The 15,930-nt window shown below is 37.5% G+C and overlaps 1 protein-coding gene across 1 annotated transcript; it reads right to left on the bottom strand.

The window, feature by feature from the left end:
* Nucleotides 1-10,935: 10,935 nt before the first annotated feature.
* On the bottom strand, nt 10,936-13,429 carry foxa2 (forkhead box A2). The gene is made up of 2 exons (XM_081393942.1): nt 13,085-13,429; nt 10,936-12,404 (listed from the first exon to the last, which is right to left on the bottom strand). Exons 1-2 carry the CDS (start codon nt 13,154-13,156, stop codon nt 11,244-11,246), a joined length of 1,233 nt encoding a protein of 410 aa, XP_081250068.1. The 5' UTR covers nt 13,157-13,429; the 3' UTR covers nt 10,936-11,243.
* Nucleotides 13,430-15,930: the final 2,501 nt, after the last annotated feature.

Genomic DNA, 15,930 nt, shown 5'->3' with positions numbered 1-15,930 from the left:
TGTCTAAAAATAATGAAATTTAATTTAAAAAATGTCTTGTAAATATATATATATATATAATTGTAAAGAGAAGTGGGTATATAGTGGGTATAACACTTTTTTTTAAAAGTCTTACATTAAGAGGATAACTAGTGGTCTCCTTTTTACCTAGTTTACTTTATATATCTATATAGTGTCTACCTCTCTCTCTCTCTCTCTCTCTCTATATATATATATATAGAGAGAGAGAGAGAGAGAGAGAGAATGTATATATATATATATATATATATATTTAGAGAGAGAGAGAGAGAGAGTATGTATATATATATATACCTCAATTACAAGCTAAATAATCTGAACAAACATTGCACTTCCATTTAAGATGTAATTTATTTATAATATATTTAAAATATTGATTTTTCTTTACATGTAAAAACCTCACAAATGCAATTTAATACATGAATCCATCACCATATCAAAAAATATGTGGAAAATTGGCAGAATTGAACAGAAATCATTTTTATTCATTTTATCCTCTTGTCTTGGGACATACCATCTGGCCCTATTTTTTTCTTTATTTCTCATAGCATAATTCCTAAATAAACTTATTACTCACACCTTTCACAGCTCATGGACTCTCAGTTAATGCATGAACAAAATACTATTTCCCTGTTGCGCTTCACTCCGGTATACGCAACAGCCCTTCAACAGGGTGTGTTTTTATTCGTGTGTGTTCCCATAGCCGTATCCTCGGCATGTTCCGGTACTTGCTAATCACCCAGATTTTGTGTGTTTCATCTTATATGAGTCAGTCATTCTCAGCTATTTCTGTGCAGTGGAGATCTGCGTCATGTTTCAACACAGCGATTCTCAGCACCCATAAATTACACAGTGGTGGCAACTTAAAGAAGTGCTGAAAAGCCATGAACAGAGCTTTACTTTACTATCAGTGAAGCGTAAGACTGCACCATCCCACACACGACCTGTTCACACACACTCACACAAATGTGTATGCGCCTACATACTTGCACTCACATGCTTGCAAATGAAAAAGAAAAAAAAACACAAAACACAAACAAATCTTTGTACTCTTTCTTTTTTTAAGTCACAAACTGTTTTTGGTTTCATGAAAATCCAACATCCTTCTGACAGAGCAGTCAAATCTGTCGACTTGAGATCCCATCTCTTAAACCGCATTATGCGTTACATTAGTCGATGAGTAAAATATGAGAATAAAACTAAGACTCTTTCTAAGACTCTTCTTAGAATCAGTTATCTTGCTGCCTGAGATGTCCAAGTTCTGATTTGGTCCTGAACTAAAATAAAAATAAAAAATGATCAGAGGTCAACTTTAATTTAAACTAACTAAAGGCTGTTTTGTGTGAGGTATAGATGCCTTTTAGGAGAAAACACAAACCCATATAGTCAAAAAAGTTTCATAATACATGCAGTGTAAAAATATGTGGTTAGTTAACCTAAAAATTATGCTTAAATTTATGACTGAAACAGACTAGGTGGCTTTTTAAGGGTTAAATCGGACAGAAATGGAGCTTAATGGTAACAGTTATATGGGTAACACTTTACAATAATGTTGTATATGATGAACTAACAATGCACATTTCTTCTAGAGCTTAATTTCAACATTTTGAACCATTATGTGTAACTACTTTTTACACTGTGCAATCAGTCCAAGTTCTTTTTCTGATTTGATCATGAACAAAAAACTTATCAGAGGTCAACCTACTTTAATCTAAACTGACTAAAGGCTGTTGTGTGTGAGGTACATACTGCAGTGTATATATAAAAAAAAAATGTAGTTAGTTACCTAAAAATTATGCCTAAATTTATGACGGAAACAAACTGACTATAGGTCTCTTTTTAAGGGTTTAATCAGACAGAAATGGAGCTTAATGGTAACAGTTATTTGGGTAACACTTTACAATAATGTTAGTTAACATGAACTACTAATGACCAATACTTCTAGAGCATTTTTTATCTTAATTTCAACATTTTAACTACTTTTTAACACTGTGCAATCACAACAAAGAAACACATGAAGGCTTTTTCTTTCCGAGTAGCCATTGGATTGTCTTCCCTCCTTCTTTTTTACTTTCTGATCAAAGGAGTCATGTACATGTCATATTGTTTTCTTTTGCCACCACTCATTTGTGAAACAAATTCTAGATCAGAGAGCTAGTGTATCATTAGCACATGGGGTTTGTGATCAGAACCCTTCTACTTGACAAGATGAGGCATTGTCCTCAAATCTCAAATCTCTTGACCCCCTTTTAGCCTCAGCCGTCCCGTGCACATGCAGAGGTGAAGCCCAGATATATGCACAACATGTAGCATGAGCGTGTTTGTTCCCGAAATTGTGAAAAGCCACGCTAAAGTGTCTAAATGACCATACAGTACAACATACAATGAGAGTTAAACACATGGGGCAGCTGGACTCTTATCTGAACGAAACCCAGCAACAAAGGACCCCTAAGACTAAGAGGCTTGATGCATGGGAAAGCTATGGGCCAGCTATTGTGACTGCCCTTCTGCTGAGCAAATAGTCCAAACTGTTCATTCCCCGTCTTCCATTCTCTCGCCGGCACATTGTTTGTGTCCTTGCATTTCATTCGGCAAGGAAGATTGCTCTCAGGCCCAGTGAGCAAACAGTCCAGAAAAGAGCCGGCTATCTTCTGCTGTTCCCAGGAGAACTAGCATTTTGATTTGGGCTCCAAGCTGTCAGAGGATTGGAGAGTTGATGTCAGGGTGCCTGAATTAATTGCTTTAAGCCGAGGAGGGGGCTGACTACGTTTATCGCCAACTGTTCAGTAAGATGTTTCCTAGCAATTACGCCCTCGACTTCGGCCGTGAGTTCCTCGATTGTTGGCTTTTATATTTTAGAAACATGCCGCAGATGCCTCAGGATCTAGACTAAATAAACTTGCATGTCTGGTTAATGTGAAAAGTCATTTCTGAGCATTTTCCCAAAAAAGAGCATACTCATACTGTTGGATATTACAGTCCAACAGTACTGTTCGATTGACATTTCATTATGGGTCAAACTTTTTCCACCCTTCTCCTTTGCAAAGTGAAATTTTTCTGTCTGTTTTGAGTTGCGTGCAGCATTTTTCCAAGCCAAACAACAATTCCTAAATGTCACAAAGGACATAGCTGTTTCGTCAAGCACCATTTAACATCTGAAATTAATTGTAAACCCTTTTGTTGTTCTTGTCCGTTACCATCAAAGGGCACTGCAAATGCTAAATAATTCATCTTCCCTATTCCCATTTTTCCCTTTTTCTATAGCTTCAACAGAGAGAGCATTTGCATTGTAAAGGCAATATGAGCCTCAGCCTATCGCATGAAAGGCCTCTCATATATGTCTCCCTGCTCATATCCATCATCTGATTTGCTTTAAATGTGGCATCGTTGCAAGGCATCCTCCGACAATGCTTTGTTTTGCATGTAAAAATGGCTCTGTGGATGATTTGCATGGGTATAGGTTTGCATTGGTTGTAGAACGGTCTATGGGAAGAGTGACCTCAACGATGGTTGATCCTTTTAAACTTCCTAATTCACAGTTATGGTAACGGTTGTTGCTAGTGACAGCCTACCAAACAAAGCCTTGTCAAATTTAAAAGCGACAGTTTTCTCTTTTAATTATTTTAGTTTTTTAATTCCATACATTTTTTTCCATAGGGAAATTGATTTTTAATGTTAACTTATTATAAACTTTTTGTGCGCTCAGAGGTTGTTTATCAATGTTATATGCTTATGTTAAAGCCATCTGTTTGCATTATTTCAACTCATATTTTAACAATCGTTCAACTGTGGAATTTGTGGTGAAACTGCATTACCCATGATGCTGCACAGAAAATTCCACCAATCAGAGAGTTGCGCGAGCAAATAACACCAAAAGAGCTCTGCAGGGAACGCTTTCCCATGAAGCAACGGGAATGATGGAATTGCCTCCCTATATGCTCTCAAAATACTTAATTATATATATTACTATACATATATATATATATTTCCATGTATTTTAAACTTAAAATATATTTCTTCTAGGTATGATAATCTACGGAGCCCCTAAAGGGACATGCTGCTGGAAAAAAAAGTTGATGGAGGAAAAATTATCAATGCTTTCACGTTCTCTCGCAAATGTTTTTGCGTTCCGCCGTGAAACTTTGTGTTCGCTCGCAAAGAGCTCAAAAGGTTTTGCAGTGAATGCAAAGTTTCTCGGCTGACGAAATAAAACATTTGCGAGAGAACGCAAAAGCATTGACTTATTATTTTTCCTCCAATCTCTTATTTTTTTCCCACCACCATGTCCCTTTAGAGGCTCTGTAATAAACAGCTTTAAATTAATATAGTATTTCACCATCATTTTAAATTATATTGTCATTTGCAATGTGTGCGGATTATAGTTATTTTCCTCCCTAAAGACATGAAGTACACAACAGTCTTGTACATTTGTCTTTTTGTGTGATTTTCAAATATTGTTTTGCTTCAAATAAAAATATGTTGTGATTCAAATCAAATGGTTGTGGCTTCATTCAGTGCTAATAAAAAAATCCCTGTGGTTTGGGAAACCAACAGCCCTGAAAAAGTGGATGAGCAATAATGCACTCTATTTCATGGAAATAGATTTTTACGTGCTTCACAACCAACACTATCTCACGACCAATTCGTACGAATTCGTACGAATGATAAAAAGTTGTCTAATTCGTACGAATTCGTACGACCTCACTCGTACGAATTTGTACGATTTGTCTAAACCCACGTGATGGGTAGGTTTAGGGGCGGGGTCAGGGGTAGGTCATTCGTATGAATTCCTACGAATTGGGCAATTCGTAAATTTTTTTTTCAAATTTGCAAAAATCGTACTAATTCGTACGAGTGAGGTCGTATGAATTCGGACGAATTAGCCACCTCGTAGAATTTGTAAGTTTTCCCGTGAGATCGGGTTGTCACAACTACTGATATGCTATTCATGGGAATCATCAATTCACAATTGTTTTTGTATTGCTGTTAAAACATACACTTCAGATGCTTATTATAGCTTTAAATGTGGCTAAGGGGCCTTGTTAACGTTCTCACTAATTGATGCTATTGTCGTCGCTTCTGTAAATCGGAAAACAAAGACATGCTCGCCGATAATAAATCAGCCGCAACAAAGCAGGAAGCTCTTGATCTGACAGGAAATTGAATTAAACTGTCTGCTATGTGGCTGTCAGCGTGAGGAGAGGGGTTAAACATTGTGTGTCAGGGGACCACTACTGTGTAGCATCTGAGAGTAATCTGTTCTAACCTACCAGAGGCTCTTTAACAGCCAACACCCAGACATTAATCTCTTTGTGATAAATGCATTTATACTGGATTAAATTGAAGATTGCCTTTAGTTTGAGAAAGGGTTGGTGAATTATTTAGGCCTGAGTTGGGGGGATTTACTTTAAGAGCTCTTGCTATAGAGTCTCTGGGGACATTGTGGAGTTGTTGCGTATGTATTTACTAGCAGGTTAAATTTGCCCGTGGCCGAGAACAGCATCCAGAGATATTTGATCAAATGAAAGAACATCAGCTGGAATTTGCTCTCCCATCACGTTCGCTCATGTCTGCTTTTGTTAAGTGGCTTACCAGACAAATGATTTGAATGCAGAAGTGAAATAAATGAGCTTTATAGACTGCCATCCTCATCAAGTACCACATTGCAGACGCTGTAATAAACATAAGGAGGCATCACTACAAAACTCATAAATCCAGATTATTTTCGTGTGTGCGTTTCCCATGGATGCTTGAGGGAAAAGATTCTCATGAATGTTGAATGAGTATGTCCATCACCCTCTAAACTAAGCTTCTCAATGTTGAAAAAAAAATGCAGAAATCACCTTTGTGACATACCACTCTCACGTACAATAAATTGGACAAGCTCTATCTTAGAATAACCTATCGCCTTTACCATTTCAGCACTGGGAACACATGCAGGACACAATCTGATTCGCTTTTGTTATGCAGGGAATCACGCCGGGGCATCTGGGCTTGTTTGCCTTTGGTGAGAAATGGAGATTGGTTTGGAGGTCTGAATGAATTGCTGGCGTCTGTGTTTATTGCTTTCATTAAGATTTAATGAGTCAAGTGTCCTTCCAGTGACTTAGATTTTGTCATTTGACCGCAAGAAACGTCGGGCAAGTCTGTGAACTATTGGCATCCATACCATGTACATATGTATGTTAGACGGCTAAGAGCCTCTCGCTGTCATTTCTTATTTAATATCCTACTTATTTTAGCCATAAAACAGATTCTGGCATTTATCCAGGTAATTTTATCCCTAAAAGATGCTTATGTTTAAGCAGTGAATCGGGCGAATGGGTTTGTTGAATGGACATGTGGTTTGGCCTGTAGGTCTCAGCAAGAATTTCACACCAAGCTGTTGGATGTGTGTGAACACAGGCCTGACCCGTCACTCTCTTACACTATTTCCGCTCCATTCGGCCAGATTCTCCGACCACAACACCCTGACAGCATGCAGGCCATTTAACAACAGCTTCCCTATGATAACGCAAAAGAATAACAGACAATGTTCCTATTCAGAGTTTGAAGGGTTGGGCATGTACATGACATTAAAAGCAATGTGATACACACATAAAAGAAAAAAACATCTGGTGATGATTCATATCAAAACAATGCCGCCTACTCATCCTTTAATTACCTAATCTGCATGATAGTAAATTGCTTAATAAATGCTCATGAGTGTTTTATTTAGAAAATAAATCAGCTCATTTCATATTGATAAAGTAATCTCCAACAATGTATTTATGCACTATATCAAATGTCAGAAAATAACTCCAGCCAATGAAATGGGGTGAATTAGATCTCAAGATTAATGAGATTTTTTTTTACTCTGTGGAATGAATCTTAAATGTACATTTGATCAGGTTATTGACTTGAAGAGACAGAGGCGTGTCTATCATGCTTATCATATTACACGGATAATATATTTACATATAAAATATTATCTTAATATAAATGTATATAATATATCTATGTAATATAAAAGCATGCTCCACATTTTATGATATATATATATATATATATATATGGTATTTTTGGGGGGAGGGGGAAGGGGACATTTCATTTCACTCAGCGGGCTACATAACGTAGAAATATTCACGGAAATATTAGCCTACTTTGATATATTATTAGTCTTATTTTTGTTGTGATGACTGTTGTTGTTTATATGCATTATAACTATTTTTTCAAAATCTGTTTCGGGGGGGATATTTTTACATGTAATCGCATTGCGCAGCGTTTAAAATGCCTTAAAGACTATTACAAAGACTAATCTAATCCTATTCGGCATATTGCAGTGAAACTGCCTTTCTAACTTTAGGGCGTAGATTAGGCGTCTGTGTTGAGCATTAATGTAGTGTGGGACAGCAGCAGGATTAAGAGTATTTGGTCTTAAATCGGGTAGTGTGAACGGTCCCTCCCCAGCAATGGGTTAAAGCGGCATTACAGCTTGTAAGATGGGTGTCCCGCAGATCTCCCTGGAGACCAGCTCCACTTGGGTGTTCCAGCACTGAGTATAGAGCAAAACACGGGCTAAAACCATTAGATGACCCGATGCACTAATTTAAATGTTTAAATTTATTTGAATTTTTTGTTTCCATTCCAAAATTAGCTAGCACTACATGTATAGTTTATGTAACAATATCAGGAGTTAATGTGTATTCAAATGAAGAAATATAAAGTTTTATTTCCATTGATTTAAGTGTAGCCTACAATAACTGACGATTTGTTAACCATTAGGCCTGCATTATAAAGTATGTTTGTATGTGGCGCACTTCAAAGTTTAGGTGATGATGCCCATTGCTCTCCTTGAGAAACTTCATACTCTTAATGAGAATTTCGAGGATCAGTTGTTTACATTCTGGCTTTCATTTGCAGTATGATATGCAAATTGGACGACTCCAATTAAACAGGGTTACCTAAATGAGAAGGGGAAAACACACTAGGGAAAAGCTGATCTCGCTGCTATAACAACAGACATAGGCTAGTTTGTTTTAATTCTTTTTAAATTATAGCTTTTTAAAAATGCCCACAATGTTTTCCAAAAATTAAACACATTATATATAGGTATTAGCAATCGAAATATAACTATTTTTAGATCTCACTTTTATATTAAATATCCTTGAAAGTATCCCCTAAAAGCATCAGGGAGTTTTTCATTCCAGGCCTCCTGTCTTAAATAATCACTAATATAATAATAATAATAATAATAATTATTATAATAATAATAATAATAATTATTATTATTATTATTATTATCGTTGTTGTTATTAATGATGCTTATTTTGTTAGAATTGTGCGGAACCATAAGGGAAACAATTTGAGTAGCTATTGTTATTGTTACTCATTCAATTTGGTAACCATTGTTTTTTATATTTTTATTAAACCTGGGGCCAGTAGGCTAGCATATAACCATTATATTAAGACTGTGTCTTAAGAACTACTCTGACCAAGCAGTTAGTTAGAGGTAATCGGTCTTACTTTTCTGTATTAAATTAGACCAATCTACGTTTTTATGTAAATTGCTTAAAAAAGTAATGAAAAGAATTAAAGAAAAAAAAAATGGCCTGTCACTCATCTGTCTGTAGATTGTCATGTTAACACTTATTTTGTCTTTTGTCAAGCATGAAGTGCACCTAGGGTGTTGCTAAATGTTATCCTCACGTTTATGTCTGCTGTCATTTGTGTCTCTAACGCACCAGAAATTCGTCTGCAAAATTTGCGTCTTGGTTGGCGAAAATAATTGAATACGTCGAACTTTTCTCTTTCGTAAAATGCGAATAAGCGTAAAATCATGTATCCGCGCTGATCATTTCGTGGCATTGCCTGCGCGTTCATCCAGACAGCAAGTTTGCCGGAGGAAAAACATCATTGCTATGTACCTGAACTCCATTTGATGGGCATCAGTTATTGGCACGGCGAAACCAATGCATTTCTTCTCCAGTATCATTGGCATCAATCAGCTGGAATAGGCTTCTGACAGTCGGCTGAAAGAGCCCCTTCACATCAGCACTTGAGTTGTGTCTGTTCAAGCGTCCAACACTATTGCCGTGAAATCGAAGTTGCGCGCAGAAATCCCCATTACGCGAAGCACAAAGCATGCATCGAAAGCCTCAGCAGCAGCAGAAGCGAGCTGGATTTAATCATGAAAATGTTCGTACCTGTCCTGGAGTCTCTCCCGCTGCCTTCTGCACAGGGCTGGAAGCCTCACGGCATTTATTTGAGCTCAAACTCTGTCACTGTTGACTTTAGCAACAAAGCAAAGATTTCACTGCCCCGCTAGTTTAAAAAAATGATTATTTTACCAAGATATCGATCAGTGCGCTATAAAAATTCAGCCTAGCATTATGTCTAAAACGAGGGGCACCGAAATTTAATTTCTGTGTAAATTTGCCTAGAAGTGACGTGCTCTTATTCAAAGTTTACACTCGTGTGATTTGATTGCTCATGTACACATCCTATATGTATTAATACCGCCTTTTTCATTGTTTACCAGTTTGTGTTTATTCGCAGATCATGGGGGTTTGAAATACAATGGAATGGACTGAGAACTAAAAACACAGGTAACGAAACCAGGCCTTCTTTGACATTATTCAAGTTGAGGGATAATTCTGTCCGCGCGCGCACTCGTGATGATCTGTTTCACACAGGTGACTTCTTGATCTGCAAGTTTACTATTAAATGGGGAAAGCCTGTAACACAGCTTCCTTATTTGTGCCTGTCTCATATATACCCCTCCACTCAAATATTTATTTTTCTGTTTTTAATTAATATGGCGTATTTTTCCACTGTTTACATCAAATGCGTCTCACGTCTTTATTCATATGTTGGAAAGAAACGAGAGACTTCATAAACATGACAGAAGATGTTTCTCAGTTCAGAAGTTTTCAGTTTTATTTATGTCTGTTATATGCCTCATTTTGTTAAATGATGCTCATCTTATATTTGTTGCAATTACCGCCATTAAACTATATGAGAGAAAGAGAGCTTTATATAAATATAAATATATTTATATAAATATAATATATATATATATATATATATATATATATATATATATATAATACATTTCATATATATGTGTGTGTGTGTGTGTGTGTGTGTGTGTGTGTGTGTGTGTGTGTGTATATATATATATATATATATATATAGGCTATATATATAATAAATTGCATATATATATATATATATATATATATATATATATATATATATATATATATATATATATATATATATATATATATATATATATTGTAACGACATATATTGTAACGACAGACAAAGGAGGTTCCGTATGGATACGCAAATTATTTGCATATAAAATATACAAGAGCTATAATTTAGCTAATGTGTATAGTAAATATATATAAATGTGTGGGGCATATTATATTAATATTATATGCAAATAATTTGCGAAGTCATATATGATTTTTAAAATGGGTTTATGAACACAACACTATTGTCGTGATAGGGAAAAATATATTTCAAATGTTTTTTTACGTAAAATGCAACATCTTTCAAGAAGCATCATTTGTAAGTAGTTTACAGCTGAATATTTAGGGCATTGATGAATGTTTCGAAATATTAACAATTAAACGCATTTCAGCTTATTTCATTTATCAAAAAAAAACTAATTTCATGATCTATTTTTCTGTTTTTATTGCTGATATTAATTTAGGTCAGGTTTGAAATGCAAACCAATTCAAAAACATTTCAATCAAATTAATTCGATCTATATAATTTATCTGTGGCATGATTCGATATAAATGTAGCTTCACAAGTAACAAGTGGTTCGTATATGTGCAAATCCACTGATAATTCGTTGAGCAAAATGACGCTTATTATTATTATTGTCGTTGTTGACAACACAAAAGAGAGAAAATCAGAATTGAGAAAAAAATCCAAATAACACTTTAATATAGATTCTGTTCTTGTCATCAACTACAAGAATACACATTTACAAGCCATAAATAAGTTTACACAAGTGATTGAAGAAGTTCAATCCGTCCGCAGTCCTTCGGTGTGATTTTGGTCCATTTTCAAAAGCCGCCTCGAAGAGTTCGTCACATTGTCAACATTTCTTTTACAAAAGAATTACTAATGAACATCTAAATGAACGGGAAACGTCAAAAAATCAGCAGAATACATATACACAACCATTTTACAAATGTACAAATTGTCACAAGGTCCGTGCGGGTTTAGGAAGAGTTCAGGATGGGCCTGGAGTACACACCTTGGTAATAGGATGTGTCCGGGGAATCCAGGCCCGCTTTGCTGGCCATGGAGCCCATGGATAACGCGCCGGCCATCGGAGAGCCGTAACCGTAATGCATCACTTGCTCATATGTCTTTAGGTCCATTTTGTGATGCTGTTGCTCCGAGGACATGAGGTTGTTGATGGAGAAGGGGTGATTGAAGGAATAGTGGTGTTCTGGCTTCAGGTGTCCTTCATGCGCCAAAACAGAGTGATGTTGCGCCAGGAGATGCTGCGCCTGGGAGGTCGGAGAGGCTGTGTGCTCCGGGCTCAGACCCTGACCCGACTTCATGTCAGACAGGGATCTTTTGTGCTCGTTGCTAGACGAGTTGGAATGAGGAGACTCGTTCCCGTTGCAGCTCTCGGAGCTGCTGTTCGATCCGCCCTCCGAAGTTTTCCGACCCGGCTCCTTGCTAAGTTTCTTAACGTCGCACTTGAAGCGCTTTTGCCTTCTCAGATAGCAGCCGTTTTCGAACATGTTCCCGGAGTCGGGATGAAGGGTCCAGAACGAACCTTTGCCTGGCTTATCCGGGGAGCGCGGGACTTTCAGGAAACAGTCGTTGAAGGACAGCGAGTGGCGGATAGAGTTCTGCCAGCGCTGCTGGTTCTGTCGGTAAAAAGGGAAAAGGTCCATTATCCACTGGTAGATCTCGCTGAGGGTCAGCATCTTACTGGGGGACTGCTGGATGGCCATGGTTATTAGGGAAATGTACGAGTAGGGTGGCTTGGCGTGCGTGTAGCTCCTCCGGTAGGTCTTCGGGTCCCTCGATCTGTTTATGTTCGACTGGCCGTACATGGGGCTCATAGCGTTCATGTTGCTGTACGAGGTTAAGGCGTTCATGGAGGGTGCTTGCGCTGCCATTGGGCTCATGGTCGGGCTCAGGGCTGCACTCATGCCCGTCATACCCGCGCCCATGCCGGCCATCGCTCCCGCACCGGGGGACATGCCTGTCATTGAAGGACTCATACCCGTGTTGACATAGGACATGTTCATGGTGTTTGCTGCTGTCATGTTCGCAGTCGAACTCATTCCGGACATAGTCATGTAAGTGTTCATGGAGTTCATTCCCAGTCCAGTGTTCATGTTGCTGACCGAGGTGTAACACTGCGAAGGAAATCAGATAAAGCGATTAATTAATGCAACTCCAAGTTGTATACGTTTAAAATTCATTTGGCTTGGCTAACATAAAAATAAAAACATTAAAGTAACTTTGGGTTCCCTAAAGGTTCTTTAATCATAGCCAAATCAGAATTGTTTTTATTAAATAGCTCATTTAGTTGGGGTTTTAAAAACTATAAAACTGCTAGATATTTAGAACCATGCGTCAGGATAAAGTGAAAGTTTGTTTTCGGGAGGATATTTACTTTTATTTTATTTTTTGGTCAGTTTTAGGTTTCCAACATATTGCAGCAAAACGCTGTTGTTGAGTCGATATTACCGCCGCTCAGAAATTAAAAAAACAATAGTAGCCTGGATCTGTTCAAAAGTCAAACGCCCGCGGTTATTTTCGCTTCTGGACGCCCGATGTTGTTGAATAATAAAACCCATGTATTCGTCGGTATCCATAATTGGAAATGAAAAGTTTGCATTGCATGTCAAGCACAACTTTGTTAGGATAGTGCAGGGCGTCGAGATGATGGGGGAGGATTTGGAGGCGCCTCAAGTCAATATTTGATCTCAAAGTTAATATTATCTCAGGGCTAATATTGAGTTGTATAAAACCGGATCGGATTTCGACGAGGAGAAAAAAAATACATATATATTTATTTAGGTGAGTTACCCACCTCGGGCTCTCCGTAGTAAGCGCTCCAGTCTGCTGCGTGTTCGTGTCCCTCCATTTTGACAGCACCGAGCATCCTGGAAAAAAACTCCTTCTACTTTTCAAAACGCTTCCCCACACGAGAAATGCTGGTATTGTGTGTCCTTTGGCAGCCAAAGGTGGTACAACCACGGGATACACTCGTGTCGTCGTTGTGCTCTCCTCCTGTCAAGAGCTGGCGCATGTGTGTATGTGTGTGTGTGTGTGTGTTTCTGGTTGAAATGACGCCTGCTGCTGGCTCTTAGCGCTGTGATATAGCTCTGTGCGCCCGGGCGAGCCTCCAATCCCTACTGCTTCACTCGGCCCCTATTTGAATAATCTGCTCACACCTAGACGTGAGACTTCTCCATTTGCCCCCCTATTGTACACCTGCGCAGCTTGAAAAGAGCAGCCCCATTTGAAAAGATTCATTATATCCTAATCTTATTGTATTCCAGCGGGAGAAAGGGGGGAATAGAAGTTTGGACTACCGTGAGAGGAGTGGTTTGAAATCACATCCAGATAAAATTGAGGAGAACGCCAAAAGCTCTGGGTTCAAGTAGGCTATATAGCCTAGTCTTTATTCAGATGAATCATCTGCCTACATGTCTTGTTTTAGTTTTGTTTTGTTTTGTTATTCATAATTCACAAGCAGCGTTTATTATGCACAGCAAATGTTAATTGATGTTAAATGCATGACATAAGCAAATCAATCTCACTTTCTTTTATTATTAGCCTATTATATTTTATTAGTTCTTTTTCTTTTAAAGCCCATACATTTCCATTAAACAAAATGTTTAACTGTTCATTAAATCTTTAAAAGTAGCCTAATTGAAAAAGGACAGCTGGCTGTTTTTAAAAATATAGCCTTTAATTCTGTAATAAGATTAAATATGAGAGAAAGGATGACAATGATACAGGGATAGATCAAAACGCGTAAATGTTTTCGGCTGTTTTGAATTAATTTGTTTGCCTGCGCTCTAGTTTATGTAACTAATAGCGGTACACAGTTTGCTGATGTAAGAGCAGGTCATCGGTGTTGATTCTGCAAAGCTCAGTGGCAAGATTTGATTGCCTTCATTAAACAAAGTATCCTAACATTTATTCACTTTGTTTGACTCTCCACGATATTTAGCTGGTGGTGGCTTGGTGCACAGACTGAAGACAACGAAATAACAGTTTACTTTATACAACTTAACTGCTTAGATACTTTTTAAGCCTACATTTCATATCCTTCTTTTGGCCTTTGATGGTATGCGATTTGGTATAAAAAAAAAAAATGAGTGCGCCCTCTCTTGGTATACAAATTGATTTTTCCACAGAATAGCCTACGTGGATGCGCTCAGGTGTAATCGCCTTAAAATAACGTTCATGATTATTTACTTGTTTATCACCGTATAACATTGTTTAATGTTTAACAGATCACTTCAGTTAGTGCCATTCAAACAGGCTCGAAACATGTCACGAAATATATTTTTATGTAGCCAACACCAATGCTCAAAGCAAGCGTGTAGCCTACATCAAATATAGGCTACTGCTTTTTTTTATGCATTACATAGGCTAATGAAACATGTAATATATAAATGATCAAAACCACAAACGTTACAGTTTGGTTTCAATTGATTTGATATATTTAGATTTTAGCTAATTTTGCAGACTGAGCATTCCTTAGGCAATCATTTTAATCAAACAATTTCTTTAAATAATCAGCGAGACATCAACTCTTCGACGTGACACGTGCCTCACCAGCATCGTAATGAGATCAGATATAGTGTGTATTTGCGTATAACAGGGATAACCATTTGCAAATATAATCACGGAGTTTATTTGGACCTGTGTGTATTGTGTAAACGGTGTAAGTTTGACGTGCTCACAGACACCGCTAAACGCGTGGAACGTCGCCGAAGAAAAAAACGTCTGCAAATTCGTCGCAGTTTCTAATTGTGGATTGTCATGTTGTATGGTATTAGCATCTTATAAGATGGTACTGTTATGAAGGCAAACCTTCTTTCACAACGTTCGATGAAATATTGTAACAGTAGCCTACTAACTCGTACTCAATTAAAACTGGGTCATTACTGGACATTTTGGCTTAATATTTGCTGAATATATGTAGGCTACCTTGTTTGGAGAACTCGTTGAGTATTAAGAAACTGTATTCCTTCTGTTTAAATGAAAATGGCCTGTCATTAAAATATTTGTGTTTAGTTGCCGTTAGTTGGCAGTTAAATTATTAGAGGCAGAAAAGTTTGACATTGCTGCCATTTGTAGTCGTATTAACACTTGTCCATTGTATTGATCATTTTCATTAAGTACGTTCATTCTATGTTTCTATAATTTATTTTATGATTTAAAATAAACTAATAAAAACAGCCCTATCATTTCAGCAAGCTACTACATCTAATGACATTGAAGTGTGTGTGTATGTGTGTGTGTGTGTGTGTGTGTGTGTGTGTGTCTCTCTCTGTGTGTGTGTGTCCTACTTTATGGGGTCAAAACAAAGATGGCAATATCTGAAATCCTTGTCCTTGTGGGGACATTTTTTGGGGTAGTGAAAGGGGACAGAATCTACAGTTTGTACAGTATAAAAATCATTATGTCTATGGAAAGTCCCCATAAAACATAACAACACAAGTGTGTGTGTGTGTGTGTGTGTGTGTGTGTGTGTGTGTGTGTGTGTGTGTGTGTGTGTGTGTGTGTGTGTGTGTGTGTGTGTGTGTGTGTGTGTGTGTGTGTGTGTGTGTGTGTGTGGTGGACTGCTACATTTGCTAACTATTAATTTAGGTCATAAAATATACATACAAATAACAACATAACAGTAATTCCAATAAC

This window comes from Scardinius erythrophthalmus (assembly GCF_964197995.2).
Source record: "Scardinius erythrophthalmus genome assembly, chromosome: 19".
Taxonomy (NCBI): domain Eukaryota; kingdom Metazoa; phylum Chordata; class Actinopteri; order Cypriniformes; family Leuciscidae; genus Scardinius; species Scardinius erythrophthalmus.
This window is presented reverse-complemented; position numbering and strand designations above follow the sequence as displayed.